At 37.2% G+C, this 21,565-nt stretch overlaps 1 protein-coding gene across 1 annotated transcript in view; it reads left to right on the forward strand.

The window, feature by feature from the left end:
- Nucleotides 1-21,565, forward strand: part of LOC145987984 (targeting protein for Xklp2 homolog) — a 115,141-nt gene that overhangs the window by 72,357 nt on the left and 21,219 nt on the right. The window contains exons 8-9 of the mRNA XM_083122824.1: nucleotides 3,573-3,743; nucleotides 16,485-16,613. Of these exons, the coding sequence (XP_082978950.1) occupies nucleotides 3,573-3,743; nucleotides 16,485-16,613 (300 nt within the window). The remainder of the gene's footprint in view (nucleotides 1-3,572; nucleotides 3,744-16,484; nucleotides 16,614-21,565) is intronic.

Here is a 21,565-nt window from a genome sequence, read left to right on the forward strand (position 1 = left end):
AAGCATCTCGATCGAAATACCCAAATGTAACCCTCCCGGTACCAAGCGCCTCGATCGAGATGCTGTGTCAAGGTCGTAGTTTTTATGTTATAACTTTTCTATTTTTGGCTAGAATTTCGATTTTTTTTATATTGTTCCTAACACATGTATTTAACAGAAATGTTTTTTTTGCATTTTTTTTTGTCTTCATGAAAATGGAGGGGAAAAGGCAGGAAAAGGGACTTCTCTTTTGCTTCTCTTTTCAAGGTCAAATTTTTGGCGACAAAGGAAGACCGGCTTTGTTGTTCTAAAGCATTGCTTTTCACTCCCTCCTGTTAACTGCATTGGAAGCAAGCTTGTTTATCAGTATCCGATGTCAAAATGAAAGTTTTCTGTGAGGGCGCAAGCAGGGGGTGGGGGGAGGGGGAAGACTGGTTGTTGAATCTGCGTTGTGAGAATGAAATTTCGAAGCACGCTGAAGGAAACCTTTGTTTTTTTAGCACAAGTGTCCACAAGTTGCAACAGGGGTTACCCTGTATTGTCTAAAAATAGAATTTCAAGCAGCTGCAAGAATTGGCGCTCATTTTTCACTACGTTCTAGCTTTTCGTTAGTGAATGTTGTGCGTAGGTGTCGTTTTGTGCCCAAGTGCGAGGACATTTTTTGGGTGAAGTGACAATTTTTTGAAATAATTTTTGGGGGTTTTCTCCCTTTCCCCTCCATATATACACCAAATTTGCATAAATTTTGCATTTTGTGCATTTTGACATTTTTTTTCGGGGGGGGGAAACACCATTTTTTTTTTAAGAATAGTATTTTTGAGGGGATTTCGCCCCTTTCCCCCTCCATATGTATGCCGAATGTGCATAAATTATATATCGTCTGAATCTGTGATCCATTCTGCGTACAATGGTATGTTTTTCATATCTCTAGGGCATTTAGTTTCTGAGCTGTAGTCAATTCAATGTAACTCTGCATTTCGCTCAATTCCGAAGCTTGAGACAGTGGCGTACAAGCCTTTCGTTTCAGGGGTACAACTCGCGTTACATTGGTCATACGGCAATGATGCAAATATTGTTCTGTTTCTTACATGCCAGCGATAATTTCTATGTGCATTTTGAGCTTTTCATATACTTTTTTTCAGGGGGGCGGGGGAGGGGAGAAACCCCATTTTTTTAAAAAAAGTATTTTCAGGGGTTTCCCCCCCTTTCCCCCTCAATATATACACCGAATGTGCATAAATTATATATCGTCTGAATCTGTGATTCATTGTGATTCATTCTGCGTACAACGGTATATCGTTCATACTTGGTGTCATTTGGATCATTCCCAGCTGCTGTAGATTGAAAATACAAAAATTTAGATTCTACACTACTTTTATGTTCATTTCTGGTTTCCATGTTTTCTAAATGGTCCTCCCAATGGCATAATGGTAATGTCATCGCTAGAGCCACGTATTTATGGGAAATAAAATATGAAGATATCGGTACAAAAACTGGGTATATTTCAGGATCAAAAGCAGTATATATAATGGCATATCGGTGTTAAAATGGTGAACGAAACCCTAAATTTGATTTGAAAACTACACTTATTACACAAAATTAACATTTCATATGTAGCTATATGATAACATATTTATCATAGTATTAAGTTTATTTCTGTGTAAAGGAATCTATTTTTACTTCTTAAATATTGTCTTCTGTCTATCTGACATTAATCATCATTTACTGTTCCAAAATGTTGTAAATATGTCTAGGTTTTCCTTAAAAATAATAACTATTCATGTATGTAGCCAAAACTCATTTGTAGGATACAAGAAAGATTTATTTTCCAACTAAACTTAAATTTCATTCTACACGAATTTAAATTGCACACACACACATAAAAAATGTAGAGCTTCTACCTTTGCTTAGAGCAGTCAAACTCAACCTGTGTGCTTTGAGACTTCTTAGAGGATGGTATTTAATCAATATAGAAGGTAAAAGAGTATCTTACACGATGCTCAGTCAACAACACATGTAAAAGTTTTGTAATTAGATGTCCACATTAAACACGAATACCCAATTCCTAGCCTATTCTATACTATTCTTGACAGAAGTCCTAAAACACATCTTTCACAGCACAAGGCTTAATCACAAAACCAATCATGACTGAATTCTTAAACATTCCAGGAATAGCATAAGGGAATTCACAGAAGCTTTAAAATTCTCCACAATGAACCTAAATTTTGGTTCAGAAAGTAAAATATAGCGACACTAAATCGAAATGTACTTATAACAAAAACTCAGTCCTTGATCCACGGTGAGGTACCACAGGTTATTCAATAACCAACTTTGAGAATAGTGAAATACGTCACAATCTTCCATGAAAGTCTAGAATCTTTACAAAAGCTTTATTAAAAGTTTCAACTGCTTGAATATGTCCGACATAACGCAGTACTACATAAAATGTCATTCAAATATACTTTATAATGTACATCGCTTGAATATATACGATCGTTTTATGAGTTAGCATCTGATCGTGGACTAATGGCAACCTTGACAGGACAGATCCCATTAATTAATTTAGGGCTGTTAGTTTTCGTCCAAGTGGTTAGATTGCGCTAGGCACTTCCGTCTCCAACGGAAATGTCGTATAGCAACTTCCATATCCTCCACGTTCGCCATGGCTTATGGGAGTTTCTTATCCTCTTATATATTATCCTTGATACAGCATTGTATTTTTGAAACTCTGTTGTTTTTATGAATAGGCAGGGATAGAGTCCCTGGTTGTATGACTTTGACGTCCTATACGAATACTTGTGATGCATTTTTCTTGTGAGGAACTCAGATTTACCTACAAAATGGCAATGTTTATCAAAAGCTGATTGTAGTACTTCGAGAAAGAATTCATGTAAGTTTATTTATTGTCATCGCAAACTTAATATTATAATTTCCTCATCAATTATAGGTAAATTTGTGCGTTTCTATGTAATACAAAACCAGGGTGGCTACTCACTGGGAATTCTGCGTGAATTCCTCTCCGTAGACGTGAAAAATTGCAACTTTTATTAATAAATGTTCTGAGGCAAGTTTTTCACTGTTTAACTTTTATTTTTATCTAGGATAGGAAAGAAATCTGGGTGGAAATGAAACAAAATTCTCTCCATACGTTCGTTAATGTCCTTTGCAGAACAATTTGTCTGACAGATGGAAGATTATTCCAAGATAAGAATCTTAAAGTTGATTAAGATGTATTTTGAGTCTGAGTATTTGAAGTGTCAAATGTAAACTCCACATATTAAATTAAATATTTTAAATATATATGTACCATTTAATTTAATTATACTGTAATTTTTTGTATGCATTGGAATCACAGAGAACCTTTATATTTTTAATATATTGAATACGTAATACGTAAGGTTGAAATAGAGAAAACATCTGCTTGTACCGTGAATTTTTTAAAATTTAGCTTTGAAAACCGAGAATTATACTTGAATTTTATCATGTTCCTAGAATAGTCACCTTGTAGTATCATTTTACAATGAATGCATTTAAAGATTATGTTGGTGACAAAATCATCTTGAGTTTAATACATGTTAACTGTTCATTTCAAGGTTGTTGAGGAACCAGAACTTCCGGATACAAAGTTCACAGCTCGACCACTTCCAAAGAAAATTCTTGAGGGGCCTGTGGGCATCAGTGAGAAGAAGGCCATTCCATTGACAGCACCAAAGACTCCAAGCTTCATGAAATCATACAAGACAAGACAAGCTACTGTTAATGAGGTAACACACAAAAACATTTCTGATGTTAAATGTGCAATGTAACATTTGTGAATCGCCTGGTAGCTTTTTTCAAGTCTTTCAATTCAGTGTATTATATGGTAAAAATTTGTGGGTATATGTTAGGGTTGAGCCAATACCACTTTGAACTGATACCCTTACTGATTTCCACCAATACTGATGCTTGAAAACTAATAATTGAATTGAGAAAAATTTCACAACATTTTGCTATGTTGGTACCATCAAGAATGAATGTGTAATACTGGAAAATGTAAATTTGGGGTTCATCTGTATTTACTTATAAAAAGTAAAAAATGTGTGTTTAAGTAAAATAAAAATTTGCATTTAGTTTCCAGTTCCCAGCAGAATTTGTAAGTTGGTTGTGATAACTTTAAAAATCTGAGTCCTAATGATTAATCTGCCCTATTTCTAATTACATTGCAACTATGCCATATTGATCTATCAGGTTTTCTTAGTTACATTATGGGAAAAATTCCCCATCCTGATCTCAACTTTGGGATACTGAACATGCTGGAAATTCCAAATGATTGTGTTTCAAAATGGTTAATTCTCAAGGTTTTCTGCACTCCAAGTGTATGAAACTTCTTGAAAGTGACAGATTTTTTTCCAGAAATGCAAAAAACCACAGGGGAGATTTTCACAGTGTTGGTAAATCTTGAAAAAATTTCTGACTTAGTCAGGAAATGGCTATTTTTTTACATCCTGAGAAAAAGGAAAAATAAATCTATCCCACACGCCTCTATGTAGAATACAAGTACACAGAGTTGTGTTAAATCTTGATAGAGATGCATACAAAATATTTGAAACTTTTCAGGAAATATAAAAAATTGTTGCAACTCCAAGAATAGCGTTTGCATTCATATTCATGTTTCAACTATAGCTATGCTACACAAATAATCAGCAGAAATACATAGTCAGGGTGTCTACCAGTCTGGAAAACCTGAAAAGTCAGGGAATTTTATTTTTCTGGAAAAGTCAGGGAAATTTACTATTTTTCTGGAAAAATTGAATTTTTGTTTCTGGCCCATACGAATGCTAGTGACTTGCTACTGGCATTTCAAGAAGGTGTAAAAGGTATCAATTTGAAAAACATAGTGCAAATATTCATGGATGGACCAGTAGTTAACTGGAAATTTCTCACTTTTTTCAAGGAAAACATGGCTATTAATGAGCCAGAAAGTACAACATTGCTGGAAATAGGAAGCTGCGGACTTCATGTTCTTCATGGTGCTTTCAAAGCATCTTTTCGGAGTTCTGGTTGGAACATAGTGGTATTCTTAAGAGCAGTGTACAATGTATTTAAAAATGTTCCAGCTCGGAGAGCAGATTTCACAAGAATTACAGGATCAAAAGTTTTTCCAAAAAAGTTTTGTCCAATTTGGTGGTTAGACAATGGAAGAAGTGTGGTGGAAAAAGCACAGTACCTTTTACCATTTCTGAAAACCTGACAGAGTTTCTGGTACCAAGGAACAACCAAGGTGTGAAAGCTTTAAAACTATTAAGTCACAAGTGAGCAGTCCTCTGTTACCAGCCAGGCTAGCTTTCTTTCAGACTATTGCACCTGATATAGAACCCTTAATATCAGGTTTCAGTCTGATTCACCAATGGTGCCATTCCTGTATGAACATTTGCTCAAGCTACTGAAATCCCTTATGTCCAGGTTTATAAAGAAGTCCATTCTGCTTGAAACTGTAAGTTCTGAAGATCTTTTGAAACTAAATCAAACTGATCCAGAATGTATGTGTTCTGCAAAAGAAGTTCACATTGGATTTGCAACCCGAGCAGCATTTGGATCTGTGAAACTATCTGACATTCAGGTGGTGTTACATTTTCGTGAAGATTGTCTGAAAATATTACAATGTTTGTGTAAGAAGATATGTATGACAGGGTGGCGACAGACCTGGAAAACCGGGAAAAGTCAGGGAATTTGAGGTGTCAAAAAAAGTCAGGGAAATGTCAGGGAATTTCGTCTTCATTGACTTTTTTTTATTTCTTTTATTTAAAGATATTGTTATGGAACTCTGCAGGTTAACAGGAAATCTCGTTCGTAGGTTTCGGCCTAAACGTTTAGGCCCCTTTTATGCGCAACTTAACCACTGCACCAGAAACCAGTCATGGCAGGAGGAGAGAGAGAAATTTCTCTCGCCCTGTCTTCTCGACGGGAATTTTAAATTCGAACACTCTTTGGAGGAAAATTGTTATAACTCGGGCACTATGGGAGCAATCTACTTCGGATAAGTTTTGTTTTTCAGATAAAACATCAGAGCATGCAACCGTGTACAATTCAGAATGCCGAACCTCGAATTTCAATGAAAAAAACATAAAAATCTGGAGTTTGCCCCCTCTTCTCCCGCTATTTGGGAAGAAGGCGCGAACTTTAGTATTCTTTTCAAAGAATGGACATTTCTCAAGAGAACGTAACATGTTTCATGTTCTTTGGTGCCATACAAGTTGAATAATAAGCCAAAACGTGATTTTTTTTATTATTTTTTTTTTACGAAAAATAGGTAATTTGCATTTTTGGAGGAAAATTGTTATAACTCGGGCAATATGGGAGCAATCTACTTCGGATAAGTTTTGTTTCGCAGCTAAAACATCATAGCATGCAACCGTGTACAATTCTAAATGCCAGACCGAGGAAGGGGGGTTTGGGGGCGCGACCACCGAATTTCAATGAAAAAACAAAAATCTGGAGTTTGCCCCCTCTTCTCCCGCTATTTTGGGGAGAAGGTGCAAACCTTAGTATTCTCTTCAAAGAATGGATGTTTCCAAAGAGATTGAAACATGTTTCATGTTCCTGGGTTCCATACAAGTTGAATAATGAGCCAAAATGTGAAACTGTGTTCGGAAATTTGGCATGGATATGTTGCGGAGAGGGGGAGGTTGGTCATCAATATGAATTTCCCAGGTTTGCTCCAGACCTGTGTCAGAGTTTCCACCCAAAAAGCACATTCATTTCGTAATCAGCACCATGATACCATATGGTATAATCGGGCGAGTACGACCTTACTCTGATGATACCATATGGTATCATTGGAGGAGTAAAGGTTAAGCCTCTTAATATTAAGTGGAAAATGCATTGAATTATCATTTTTTTCTTGTCCGTATGGGAGTAGTAAGGGGACTTGTCAACAGATGGAGGGGATAAGAGCGGGTGGTGCCGTCCGATAGTTGTCGGACGTCGTAGTAAGGCATTTTGTTGGGTAAACTAAAGGAACATTACTAAAATGGTAATTGCTGCGAAGTTATGTTTAGGAATGTGCAGTGATATCTGCACACATTTTTCGCCTGTTCGAAATATCGAAGTAATGCGAATTTGGCATAAAATGCAAATTGTTGGCATTTTTAGCGATTTTTTTAAAAAGAAATGTCCTAAAACAACGAAAAATTCCATGAAATCCAACATTCTTGTCTTTATTAGGCCATGTTTGTGTACATAGAACATGCAGTTTTCCAACATTTTACTCAAGAGTAAACTATAGAGTTATACGTACATGGAATAATTCCGACAGCCACATTAAATCATGTATTTCCCACGATTTTTTCAACTTCTATCAAAACCATTTGCATCACACAGCAAAGTGGCAGTGTTCTAACAGGAGATCGAGTGCGTATCTACCGTCACACGGGAGCCACAGGTTCGTATTTGTCGCACGAGATATGTTTTGAATTACCAAGCTAAGTGCACACCATCGGCATTTGTCGAGCGAGTAATAATGGAGCTCAGTCGTTAGGGCATCTGACTACTATGCGATCCCCTGCGGGGGAGAACCACCTATTCAAACTGCTCCGGCACACACCCAGCATCATATGAAGCTAGTACCTTGAGGAAACTTTGAGGGATAAAGGTAGCCAGGAGTGTGGTGCTGATCACATCACCCCTACCTTCAGCCGTGATCAAGAAAGTGTGGGGCACTAACTCCACACCCCTATACACCTTCATGGAAAAGTGCAGATGAGCACTTTACTTTTACTTCCTCAAAAATCTGTTCCAACATATCAAACTGTCATGAAAATACGTAGACCTTGTGACCTACAATTTAAAATAATAGTTTTAAAGCACAATGAAGTATTAAGTTTTGGTATATTTGGCAGATAAATGTTCTAACACAAAAACGCAAATTTTGGTAAACTTAACACTAACAAGTCAAAAAAAGATAATGCCAATTTTTGGTGCCATAATACGTATATCGGTATCTGTCACGTGAGATTGATTGATTTTAATTTTTTGGGTGCGTCGCCACTTATGGTCATTATGCACCCTTCAGTATATACGGGGAAAATTCCATTATCTAAAATCCTTACCTTGAAATTAAAAAAGGGGTATGAAAAATAACTTTCCCAAAATAACTTTCAAGATATCAAACTCTCATGAAGAGGCGTAAGCTATGTGACTTGCAATTTGAAACAGTAGTTTAAAAACACCATGAAGGTATAATTTCAGATATTTGCCAGAAAATGTGCTAAAATGAAAATGTGAATTTTGGGAAAAATAACATCGTATAGTAAAAAATAAAAAAATAAGAAAATACACCAAATTGAAAAAAAAAAAATCAAGGTCCCTACCAATTAGGCATAAATAAAACAAGAATATCAATTGTAATTTATTGCATTAGTAACAGTGAGTCCTAACCTAATTTTCGACATAATCACCACCGTTGTTCTGGCATTTGTCGTAGCATAGCACTAAATTTTGTATGCCCATGGTATATGTGTCTGACAGCAAAGACTGGAACTATCTCTTCCGCAGTGTAGCTGTCAAATCCTTGCCCTGCAAGAAACCTCTTCAGTTAAACAAAGAGATTAAAGTCGGTACATTCAAGGCCAAGGATGTACAGGTAGTGGTCCAAGATCTCTCACCTGAAGTGATGCAAACGGCCCGTGTGTTCTCAGCTGTATGGGGTTGTGCACATTCGATTGGCCTTCCGTGAATTGTCTGCACCATCTTCTGTCCATACTATCACTCACGACGTCCGGTTTGCACACCTCGCACGATTGCTGGTGGCTCTGTGCCAAATTCTGAGCATGCAATGTAGGCTACATCGCAGTCGGTGGGAGACTGTATGAGAGCTGCAATCTTTAACCTAGAACTGTCCTAAAGCGGCTGCATTGCAACTGTACCAGATTACAGCTACAATCAACTTCTTCCTGCTTGCATGTGTGTGTGTCGCTCTTCGACCACTAGTGCTGCGTATAGGCACCATTGGAGCTTTTTTCAGGATGCCCCTCGTATATGAACTTTCAGAAGCTTTTATTATTAGAGTGTTCCTGTTTTAATGTGTGGTTAGCTAAATCAGGTACCTATACAATGCAATTCTATAAATTCCTTGCGTTAAATTTCTAATACCTACATGCCCTTTTCATCAGCATTAATGGTATAACTGCATGTTGTCAGTTTCACAGTACTTCACTTGGATATACTGTACTGAAGCAGAAATCCCATTGATAATTTAAGGAGTTATGACACTTTATTTTGTTCGATTCAATTGTTTCACTTATATGCAAGAGTTAAGTTGTTTGCTTTACAGAGAAGAGAGAAGTAGCTTTCTGCATTGAAAAATGAGTCCGCAGTCATGGTTCTTGCAAGCAGAGGGTTTCAAACCTCAGTGGAATATCAACATATAATATCGAGAATGTATAAGGAGACTGATAAAACAAATTGTATTTCTTAATCATTCACTCTTCATTCTTATCTCATTTAGTCGTAACTTTAAAAATAATCAAGTATTTTATTTTAAACTTACTGCGTATGACAAAATTCCGTAATCCTTCCCTAACTTGTGAATTGTAATAATTTTCCAAATTCACTATTTTGCAGTTTGAATTCAAATCATAGAGAATAGAAAAATTAAGTCAATTACATAGAAGATAATATTGGTACTTAACAAAACCATATGTGGATCTGTGTGAGTTTATTATTTCTATTTGCAAAAACATCGATTTAGTTTAGTTTGTAATTGTCAGGGAAAAATGTAAATTTTGTCCTGGAAAACCTGGAAAAGTCAGGGAATTTTATTTCTGCTTGTTTCTAGCCACCCTGGTATGAGATCACCATTGAAATATAGGCTAACATATGGTGCATCATGTCTCTCTCCAGCATCTGTTTTGGATGAAAAAGTAGGTGAAGACCAAGTAAATGTGGCATTACAAGTCTCGGTTGAAAAGTGCCATTTTTCTGGCCTTGCTGCAGATGATATAAAACGGTTCTATACTGACTTATGTAGTAATGACAGTGTGATTGCACGAATGAAAAATTTTGACATTGCTGTTGATCGGCTGGATCAGATGTGGTTGACAGTTTTTCAAGACTGTAACAACAGTGCCTTTATACTGTTTGCTAAGAAGATTTCAATGCTTTCACATGGAAATGCTTCTGTTGCGCAGTTTCTCTGTAAATAAACAAGCCCTTGTGGATATTCTTGATGAGGATTTACTTATTGCCCAACGATGTATACATGATGCAATTGTAACTTATGGAGGGGTTAAAAAGGTCCCTATAACAAAATCTTTAATCCATGCAGCAAGGAATGCAAATGGAAAGCGGAAGGAAGCACTGAAAAGGAAGCATGATACAACAGAAACTCAGAAGACTCATTTAGAAGAGAGGAAAAGAAGTATGGCAGAACTGAAAGAACTCTCTTTTTGGTGTGTGTGTGTGTGTGTGTGTGTGTGTGTGTGTGTGTGTGTGTGTGTGTGTGTGTGTGTGTGTGTGTGTGTGTGTGTGTGTGTGTGTGTGTGTGTGTAAATGGTAAAGTGCTCCCCTGTGCTATGCACCATGCCATGAAGGCGTATAGGGGGTGTGAGATTAGGGGCTCAAACTTGCATGATCACGGCCAAAGGTGGCCGGCCACCTTTACCCCCCCCCCCCCCAGAGTTTCCTCCAGATACCCACTTTATACGATGCTGGGTGGGTGCCGGAGCTGCTTGAACAGATGGAAACAATTCTCTCTCTCTTTGAGTACAAAGAAAGCTAAAATCCTTGAGAGATCTGCAAAGGAAATCGAATAAGTTGATGAAAAGATCAGGGTTGCTACGTAACTGGACAACTGGGAAAAGTCAGGGAATTTGGTTGGTCAGGGGATAGTCAGGGAATCTTGCATATTTTCTGGAATTTACGTGCATTTTGGAGTTGCAGGAGAACTAGTTACAAAATGAACAAACGGTTCATTTCCACTTCCGAATTCGGTTCTTGTTATTCCAGTCCCTCCAAAAGATTCAGTTCAGAAACTTGTTCCTCTCGTCATTATGACTTCTAGTCTGTTACGTACAAAATTATGGTTCCTTCACATTTCAATTCTATATTTACACTCTTGGATCTAGGTTCTTGGATCCGTTCATTTTGCGACTCATTCTTGTGAACCTGTTCCAGACTGGAATTTGGAGAGGTGTGAGATTTTTCCTTGGAGAACAAGCTACTCAAGACAAAACCTACGCACCAGCCATCCTCAGAATTTCCTGCGGAAAAAATGTTGCTTTAGCTTTGTGTGTGGTGAGGAAATTTCCTTTCTTCAAGAACACACCCGTTCGGAACCCGTTCTCTTTTGATTCGTGAAGCAGAGCAGGTTGGTGTTCGGACAGTTCATTGGTTTTGGATCTGCAATAAAGCTTGAAGAGCAGAATTTCACGTAACTGGCTGTGGTTGACGTCACACTGGACGGGTGCGGACGCCGAGTGAAAACAAAGGGACTCACTAGTTCGTTCCCTCCGTGAACCCATTCTGTGAATTTGAGTCCTTCGTTTGCGACCCGTTCAGATGCAACCTGATCAACTAGTTCATTTGTTCGTTGTTGTAGTTTTTACATTGCAGAGATGTGTTACACCCGAGAAATTAGTGATTTTATGCAGTATCAGTGACGTCATTATTCGAATATGCACGTGTTTTGTGCATGTAGAATGAATTTATTTTTTAAAAACTGGTGCGAAATAGAGGAATTAAACGTACGCTGGTCACACATCGTTGTTAGGTTACGAATGTTGGTTTGATGCCAATAGTAATTTTACGTATTTTTGCATGTAGAATGAAATTATGCTGAAAAGTGGTGAAAATGGGCCCAAGTTCCTTTTGTTTTATTACGATTTCATCATGCTACAAATGCAACTTTTACATGGTTCTATTTCGATTTGTCTGTTAACACATACTGCAGAGTTTTAGCGATTACTTAAGATTTTGTCAATATATGCTTTTGTGGTTAGGTTAGGAAAGTCAGGTTTGGTTGTCTTAGAATTAAAATAGACCCTGAATGCACTCTACTAAGGTTCCGATTTATTTCTACATTCATTAGTGTCGCTACATACTTACTGTCGCTTGTCAACCGGAGAATACCTTGTCCGTGGGAAGCATGTATGATTGCGTAAGGTCATTTTGAAGTTTTTTTTCAACGTAAATAACTTTTTTCGAATCCAAATAGTGTTCATTATTTTAAGGAAGGTTCAAATTTCGTGTCACAATGATTGCCAAAATTCTATGATAATTAGTCTTCCTGCTAGGAAAATTTGAAAAAAAAAAATCATAAAACATTCGGAACTGTTACCTTTTAATAGACAGATTTCGATGTTTTCCATAATATAAAATTGGTTCCAGCATGTGGAAAACTCAAATAATGGAGATATTTAATTCCAAAGTATGGCCCTCGTATATATTTTTTTTAGGTGTATGGTTCGTCACCGGCCCCATTCACGTTCTGAATTTCCGTAATATGTACTATTTTCAATAAATTAAAAAAATATAATCATTAAACTTATTGCATATTTTCTAAAGGTACATGACCTAATTTTCTGTTGTTTCTCATTTGTATTAATATAATTGAGGTTGTATACAGGTTACATTGTAAAGCTTTGATATATGCCACATTTTTTTATTGATTTTTTTACACCACCTTAATTGTAATGACAGTGAAAATGGGGAAGTACAATAGTTATTTATTTTTTCATTGTATAGCATTATATTAATCACTTGGTAAATCTTCAGCTAATAACTGGGTGTATTCATATTCATAATAATTAACGTTCCTGCATATTTAATTGAAAAACATGATGTTCAAAAGCCAAAATCATGACGACAAACATGTCTGGAAAAATTTCATTTCTGGTCTGGAGAACCTGGAAAAGTCAGGGAATTTCATAAGCAAAAAATCGTAGCTACCCTGATGAAAGCATTAAAGAAGAAAATAGCGGAGTTGTGTTCTTTTGATACTTTCACACATTCAAATTGTGCATTTCTTTTAAAGGAAGAAAACTATTGTACAAAATTACATTCAGTTTAAAAACATATACTGTATATTATTTTTCTTATGACTACTGGATTGTTATGGAAATAAATTAACTCCAAAAAATTGGTAAAACAATTATTTTATAATGTGTGGGTGGATCGGATGGCTATAAGGGGTGAAGGGAGGCCATCCATAATTTCACTTAATGTGCCAATGAAAGCTTGCTAGTATATTGGTAAATTCCCATAAATATATATGTACAAGAGGATAAAGTATGCTTTGTGGTGAAAAAATTAATCTGATGTACTACAGTTTACGGTTTTAAACTTGAGTGTGACTAAGTGTGAATTTTCATCTAGAGAACAGGGAAAGCTGGAGATTGCAGTGAAAAACCTGCCAATTAGGCAGAAAACAATGAATGAATGAATATCACCTTTGACTGGGTGCCAAAACTTTGGGGTTGGGGCAGTTACAGTTATTTTTACCTTTGTAGATAAGGGATAGTATTAATTAAGAGACCATACCGGTGGGGCAAAAAGTAGGGGGACAATCCACCACACACTCCCCTAATTGCTGCTACTGTACATACATGTTCATGTACTTTATTTGCACTATTGACTTGGTCTGGAAAATTTTTTGTTCTTGGTCTGGAAAACCTGGAAAAGTCAGGGAATTTTGTTTTCACAAAATAGTAGACACCCTGCATAGTACTATAACTTAATAGACACGACACTAATTAAAAGTTCTCATAGAATTTTGGAAGAAGTAAACTGGTGTATGCTGGAACCTTAATTTTACATTTTGCTAGCATTAAATACCTAACTTTCCTGGTCTATATATTTCCTATACATATCTTGATCAGATTTATTCAAGGTTGGATCATTACATACCTTCACCACTCTTGTGTGACTTTCTATAGCAGCCAGCAACAGTATGAATACGTTCAAGTTATCTCCGAATTTACATTTTGCACATTATAAGTTCTTTAGCTATAAACTCCTTGAAAATGTGTAAATTACCACACTATGTTCCAACGCATCACTTCGTGTTTTTTTCCCCACAAGTCAACCTGGAAGTCAATATTTTTGTAAGTGGTAAATTGTTTTAGGGACATGTGAAATATTTAAGACTTTCTAGCATAGTGTTGGATGTATTTAAAGATATATATTGTATATCTGTTAGATAGTGAACGATTGGATGGTAAAGTGTGTTCAGGAAAGCTCATAGCATTTGAATGCAACTTGTACCTGAATTACTTGTAATGGCCTCAAGCATATATGTTAGATAGTGTAAAAAGTACACATCCTCTAAACAGAATGTCTAGGCTGAAAGAATCCAAAAATATGTATGTATAGCCAATGTTTTTTTATTTGGGAAGGAATGTTCTTGTACTCTTCAAGTTGGTTTGTTATTGTGTTTGTCACAAAAACTACTCAACATATTGTTGTACCTTATGTTCATAACTAACTGTGCATCCATGTAGTTATGCACATACACATGTCTCTCATTAAAGTAAAATGTTACAATTTTTACTCGCATAAAAACGTTCCGGTATGACATACATACTTCCAGAAAAAGAAAGCTCTGCATTTATCTCAACAGCCATAAGATTTATTGATTTTTTTTTAATTGTAATATAAGAACTCTTACCAAGTGTTTACGAGCATCTGAAGCATTATTACAACTTCTTCAATAATATGCTTTCCCATACCGGCCAAATCTTTGAACTTTTCTCAGGTACACACGTTTTTAATTAAACCCCAATTCTGTTAACCAAAGCACATAGTGAATCTTCTGATCAAGAGATCCCGGGTTAGATACTCAGTGGAGGCACATAGTGCTTCAGATCCCAATTTTCTTTGTATAGGTCCAGTTCCAATTAGCCTATCTGTGCATAAAGGTAAACTCTGTGGCACAACACCCCTTGAAGAGCAGGGTCTGCCAGAGCTGCTTTTCATTGGGTGGTGCATGGTCAGCGCATAAATCCCATCACCACTGTTTTCTGGCTTTCGTAACCGAGCCTGCTTCTTCTTCTTTTCAAGTAGCTTTACAATTGTCCTCATGATGCTGGGTCAAGGCCAAAGTTTTGGGCATGCCCACCGGGAATCGAACCTAGGACCGCTTGCACCAGAGGCAAGAGCGCTAACCACTTGGCTACGCGGGAGCACCACCTAGGCATAAAGTGGACTTAAAAACAAAAGCTCAAACAAACTAAACCTTCTACTGTGGTGTTGACCGAAGCAGTAGCCATTCTTAACACCTTTTTTTTTTTGTACATGCATGTACCAGTGATGCGAAAAGCATGATGCAACAAATCTTGCAGATATTTCCTATTGACTGAGTGTTAGATCGCAAATAATGTAGTAAGGTAGCATTATGGTTTGTTATTTTTGGATGCTTTTAGCCTGGACCCCTGTATAATTAATTGGAAAGTTAGTGGTTAATTGTGGCTTCACCAGGCCTTGAGCTTGAGAACCATATTTTCTGGGAGTGTTCTATTATAACTCTTGACAGTTAATAGTATAGGGTGAGGCAGTCAAACGGGAAGATCTAAAAAATTCCCAAAAATTAGAGAGAGCAAATATTAGTTAATTTTTGAACATGAATGTAGTGTACATGATTTGAAATTACTAGTGTACCTGAAAAATCTCAATTTTTTAATATAGTGTCAGTAAGATGGCAGTCTTGGTTTAGCACACATTGTCGGAGTCTCAGAGTAAATCCACCAATCCGAAATTAATCCACACTCTCTCCATCAAACTCCTCTCCATTCAGAAAAAGTAACGGTGTGGTGTGCATTATCATCTCGTGGAATCATCGGCCCCTACTTTTTCGGAAATTAACACGGTAACGGTAAGCGCTGAACGTTATACTGACATATTGGTAACCTTTTTCCTGCCTACCCTCGATGGCTATGACCCAGATGAAGAAACATTCTTCCAGCAAAATGGTGCAACTAGCTATACTGTCAGAGTGTGTATGGTTGTGCTTAGACTCGCATTTCATTGTCATCTCATCAACACATTCGGCAATATTCCGTGGCCTGCCCGTTCACCCAATTTGACTGCTCCTGACTTTTTTCTTTGGGGTTACCTCAAATCCAAAGTATTCAAGGACAACCCTCCCAAGAACCAGGGATAATTTGAAGGAGCAAATTCGGCAAGAGATCCACAACATTCCATTGGAGATGCTACGAGGCCTCATTGGCTGGTTTACTCTGAGACTCCGACAATGTGTGCAAAACCAAGGATGCCATCTTACTAACACCATACTCAAAAATTAAACATTTTTCAGGTACACTAGTAATTTCAACTCATGTACAGTACATTCATGTTCAAAAATTTACTAATATTTCCTCTCTCTATTTTTTGGGATTTTTTTAAAAATCTTCCTGTTTGATTGCCTCACCCTATATTTCTTGCTTCCATCTCTGAATAGAATCCAAACATTTCTAATTTTATGTAACTTTTTTTTTTTCACAATGATAGTCTGAGTGTAATTAAATATGTTGCAGAGCACAGAGGAATCTACAACTTCCAAGTCTGCTGAAGGAGGCCCTCTTACCGTTACAAAACCAAAGCCATTTACTTTTGAAGAAAGAGACAAGCGGATGCTGCAGAGCAAGGAACAGAAAATTCAGCAGGTTGGTGCCATTACATTGCTGATTCTTTATTGTTTTTTGCCTTGGTGATATACTTGTATCGTCATCCTGTTGGTAGGCATTCAATTCCTGCAGGAGGTAATTCCAGTTGTTCCTGGGATTCTCATCAATGAGCAGATGGAGCATGGTGTTGATTCAAGGTGTCTACTAATTTAGAAAAATTGAAAGAAATCAACAACTAGTTCAAGAAGTCAATAAAAAGTTAAGAAATTATACTTGTGGTCAAGAATTTTTGCTATCACAATGACTGATTGATGGATTTAGTTCATTTTACTTCACTTTTATGCCCCTTTGGCTAATCACACAGATCAGGATGAATAGTGGTAAGATAAGATGGATGAAGGACTCTTCATAACATTGCACTAGCTGTGAGTCCAGATGGCAGAGCCTGAGTAGTCTGCCAAATTCAGTCCAGAATACATTAATAGATAAAGCAAGTTTAATTCTCTTGTCAAATACAGCTTCAGTTTTCATCTTAATTGGAATTTTGGTAGGGAGTTTTCATTAAATAGATAGATGTTTATTTTCTTAACTACTACTTTCCAACTTTATCTAAGTAGGGGTTGAATAAATAAAGGTTAAAATAACGAGAGAAAAAATCAAGAATTTTCTATTTGTTTTGGTAGACACTGTGATCACATCACCTCTACTTTTAGCTGACATTAGCCGACTTCCGTGGTGGAGGGGTTTGCACAGTGTGCTACATCATCAGGTGTTCCAGGTTCGAATCTAGGCCTGGGCATGGATGTTCTTTGTGAGTGTCCCTTCATCAATTTCATCACATCATCACTCATTCTTATCATCGCGATTAGCAAAGAGTGGCAGAAAAGTGAAGCAAAATAAACCAAATCAATTACTCCCTCTGTCCCATAATTATAGTCCGGTATGCCAAAATGGTAGTACAGAAATGACAGACGACGAGGCAGATGGAAAGCACAATTTGTACTGATCCTTGAGTAGTAAAGTTGTATGACTCATTCCCTTGTTTCATGTTCTTCTGTATACACCAATGTCGCAGTTTGAATATCGGGCAATTATTATGAGACATCAAACAAAGGTGTACCGGACAATAATTATGGGACAGGGGGAGTAATAAATTTTAGCTAATATTGAGAATGTTGGGAGCCCAATCTACACACTCACTGTGAGCCTTTGTGGCCCTATGCAGTACAGAAGTAGAGCTTTGCTTTTACATTTGAACACCTACACATGATTTTGTCAAGTGAAAACTGACATGAATTCAATAAGTAAGTTTTCATCTCAACTATCTACTTATCTGAAATACTTATGGCGCACAGCAGATGTATTACAACTGACTAAAATCTGAAAATTGCCCCCTAACCAGGAACCCGACTTAATTATTTATTATTATTATTCCACATAGCTGCTAAACCTGCCAACATATTAAGCTGCACATAGACCTCTGTTGAAGGAATAGCGGGAAGACCAGAAGTTGGCTTAGTAGTTCAGTTGGCGAACATTCGTACAGAATACCTAAAGTTGAATGGACAGTTTTTTTTTTTTCACATGCCTGTTGGGCAAATTCCAGCAAACCTATTTCAATTGCCATTTCAGTTGTGTTTAGATGTTTGTAATGCCATATTTTGCAAATAGCTAAATAATCTTATATGATGTAGTAGCCAAGGGCCAGATATTTATCATTCCTTCTAATTATTACTTTGTTTTGTCTTGCAATCAAGGGATGTTGGGTTCAATTCCTGGCGGGGACAATTAGCATAGTGGTTCGACCTCCCTTTATAACTGTAGGTCCAGTCCTGATTATAATATCTGAGCATGAAATAGACTTGCAATGAACTTTGAAGTGCCTCTGTGTCAAATGTAAAAATATGAAACAAACGTTAATATCAAAATAGAAGATATTTCAAAACATCTGACTATAGTGGAGCCCAAGTTAAGAGTTCAGTATGGGCCCTTTTGAGATCACCACCCCTAAACAAGTGTGTTTCTGTCAGAAACAAAAGTCGTTACCATTCGAAGAAAAAATAATAAATAAGCAAAAACCAGAGGAAATGTAAGGCTTTGATGGTTTACACCTTCTTTTGCAATTCGGACCATCAAAAAAAGACGTTTTCCTTTCTTGTGTTTACCGCGATTTGGGGAGTTAAAACTAACAGCCGTCCGACGGTTGCCACTTGCTGCAAACACGTGTTGGGAAGTGGGAAAGGGGCGGGGAATGGCCAGGCAAAAGTTCGTGAATAGGCTCCTGTCAGGGGTCAAGTGGTTTGTTGTTTGCGTACACGCTTTCTCATTTTGGGTATTTCTTGAAGGAATTTATTATTATAATTATTCTACAACAGCAAAATGGCAAGGGGTGGTATTATCAAGCATAAAAGTGTCCAGAGCCTTACAAGTAAAGAGAGACAAATTGTAAAAAATATAAATATACTTCAAGCAGAAAAATCCCGGTAAAAGTGTTAGTTGGACTGCAAGCGAAAATGCTGAAATGACTGGAATTTCGTTCAAAACTGTTTACAAAATTAATAGCGAAGCGATTAAAGGTCCTCTTGCAACACCAAACGAGCAGAAAAAACGTCAAGAGGTAACGACTTCGAATATAACTTTAATACGAGGCGATGTGCGGCGAAACTTTGCAGGCACATTGTATATAATACATTGCCGGATTTTTCGGGAGGAGGTTCACTTGCCCCTCCCAAAATGATGACTAAGTATTATGAAAAGTATTGAGAGTGTTATATTAAAAGATAAAAAAAAAATGATCGAGCCATTTTTCCTAGATAGTTAAAAGAATATCAGTCTCCTTTCTGTAATTATCCTTCATATGAGTAAAAATACAATAGAACTCTTTTTATTTCACACCTCTACTAATAATTGATTGATTGAGTTTTAAGTCCAATTTTATGCGCAGATAGGTTAGTTGGGACTGGACCTACAGTTTTATGTGAGATACGAAGTACTATGTGCCTCCAGCAGGTATTGAACCCTGGATCACTTGATTTTAATGCGACGACGGAAATTCTCCTAATGCTATCCCCTTATAATCGAAGGGCTCTGGGTTCGTTTCCTGGCGGAGGTACATTCTAGGATGAATTATACATTGAAGGCTCAGTTCCGATTAGTTCATCTGACCACAAATTACACCTAGAACGAACCCTTGCAATTATATTGATGTGAATGACGTGACGTGTCCAATGGGCATATATGCTGGTCATAACCCCCCCTTGGATAAGTATTCCTAAAAGAAGAGGGTCAACAGCAGGAGAAGATGGCATATGACGACCAGCTACTAAAAAGTATATGTACTACCCCCTCCCCCTTCGAAAACACTGGGCACAACACTGATATAAGGGCACTCTTTGATGTGTTGAATAAGTTGCAAATCTGCACATTATATTTCCAATATTACGTAATGCTTACAGCATATTCTGTGCACGTCCCAGAAAAAAATAATCTAGACCCGCCTATGACTGTCGAGCTGCTGCTGTGCAAAACGAATAGAGGGACAAAACAATAAAGACACAACAAGACTTTCTGTGCGGTCTTACGAGTTGTTTGCGAGCACTTACAGGTCGGGGAGGGAGATTTGCTTTGGTGCATGCCGGTAATGAACATGGTTTTGTCTTAAACAAGACAGTGTGTCGATAAATGTGAAACAGGCCTCCCCGATGGCACAGTGGTAACGTCCTGGTTTGATACCCTTTGGAGGCATATAGTGGTTCAGATTCCAGTTTAAACTGTAGGTCCAGTCCCGATTAGCCTTTCTTTGCAAAAAGTGGACTTAAAGGGAAAAAACACGGCCAACGTACACGATGAAATGGACAGCAAGACGTATGACAAGTATACTCGGGAACAGTTATTTGCAAATCTCCCTCCATGGACCGTCATTACTCTTTACCACAGCCGCATGAAAGAACAGCTTCCCATCAAATCATGGCGAAAGAATTTGTATTCTTGTATTGAACAGTACCCGTTCCGTTAATCACTAACTTTTGTTGCGGCGTGTACTACAGCAGAAGTTCGATGCACGCCGGAGCCTTCTTCCACTGCGCACCATGCGGCAACACTGTCCCCATAAGCCCCATACTGAACTCTTAAGTTGGACTCACCAATAGTCAAAATATGCACACAGAAGCATATGTTATGTGAATATACCCTTTTGGTTAAATTTAACAGAAGTCTTGTCATACTTAATATTTTTTCTCATTGATTTCACTTCAAAACAAAAAACAATCAGAACAACCAAAGTTTTTTTTCCCCATTTGAAAGAAAAATAAAATATATCTTTGGTTTGTAAAGCAGGAAGTAATTTCAGTGATTGCACTGAACATACAACAAAATGTCATTGAATTATATATTTGAATTCATTCGAATGTTTTGATTAATTACATGTAATTTATGTAAAATACATGTTGATTAATTTACTGTGCTGCTCATTGGCCAGTTCAGCAGAGTTACTTACCATCTACATGTTACTGTAGAAAAAATGTCTTATGGACGTGATCTAGTCTTGCAAAAATTTTAATTGGTCAGTTTGCTGCTTTTGAATATGCTTGAGTTGGCCAATTCAGTATGAGGAAATATGTTTTAGAATGGAGTGAAACTGGGGGGGAGGGGGCAGGAGAAACAGAGAAGATAAAAATGCCACAGAAAAGTTGATTTTAAAATTTGAAAGTGTTAAGCAGAAAGGAAATTTAAAAAACAATGTGTGTGTTTGCTCACACTATGTGAATCAAATTATTCCAAATGTTATTGCCTACGGGAGATTCAGCACAAAGTGACATGCTGTAGTGGGGGTTCACATCAAAATGAACCCCTTCAGTTTATAAGCAAGCATTCATCATATATGCATGACCAACAGACTAAGGCAAAAAGGTTCAAGCTATTGAGAAAATGACCCTGTCTGAACGACGTGTGGCTTGTCATGTCGCATCGGTTTGTAAGGTTGTGTTGATTAC

The sequence above is a fragment of the Lepisma saccharinum genome, chromosome 5 (assembly GCF_977018435.1).
Source record: "Lepisma saccharinum chromosome 5, izLepSacc3.1, whole genome shotgun sequence".
Taxonomy (NCBI): Eukaryota; Metazoa; Arthropoda; class Insecta; order Zygentoma; family Lepismatidae; genus Lepisma; species Lepisma saccharinum.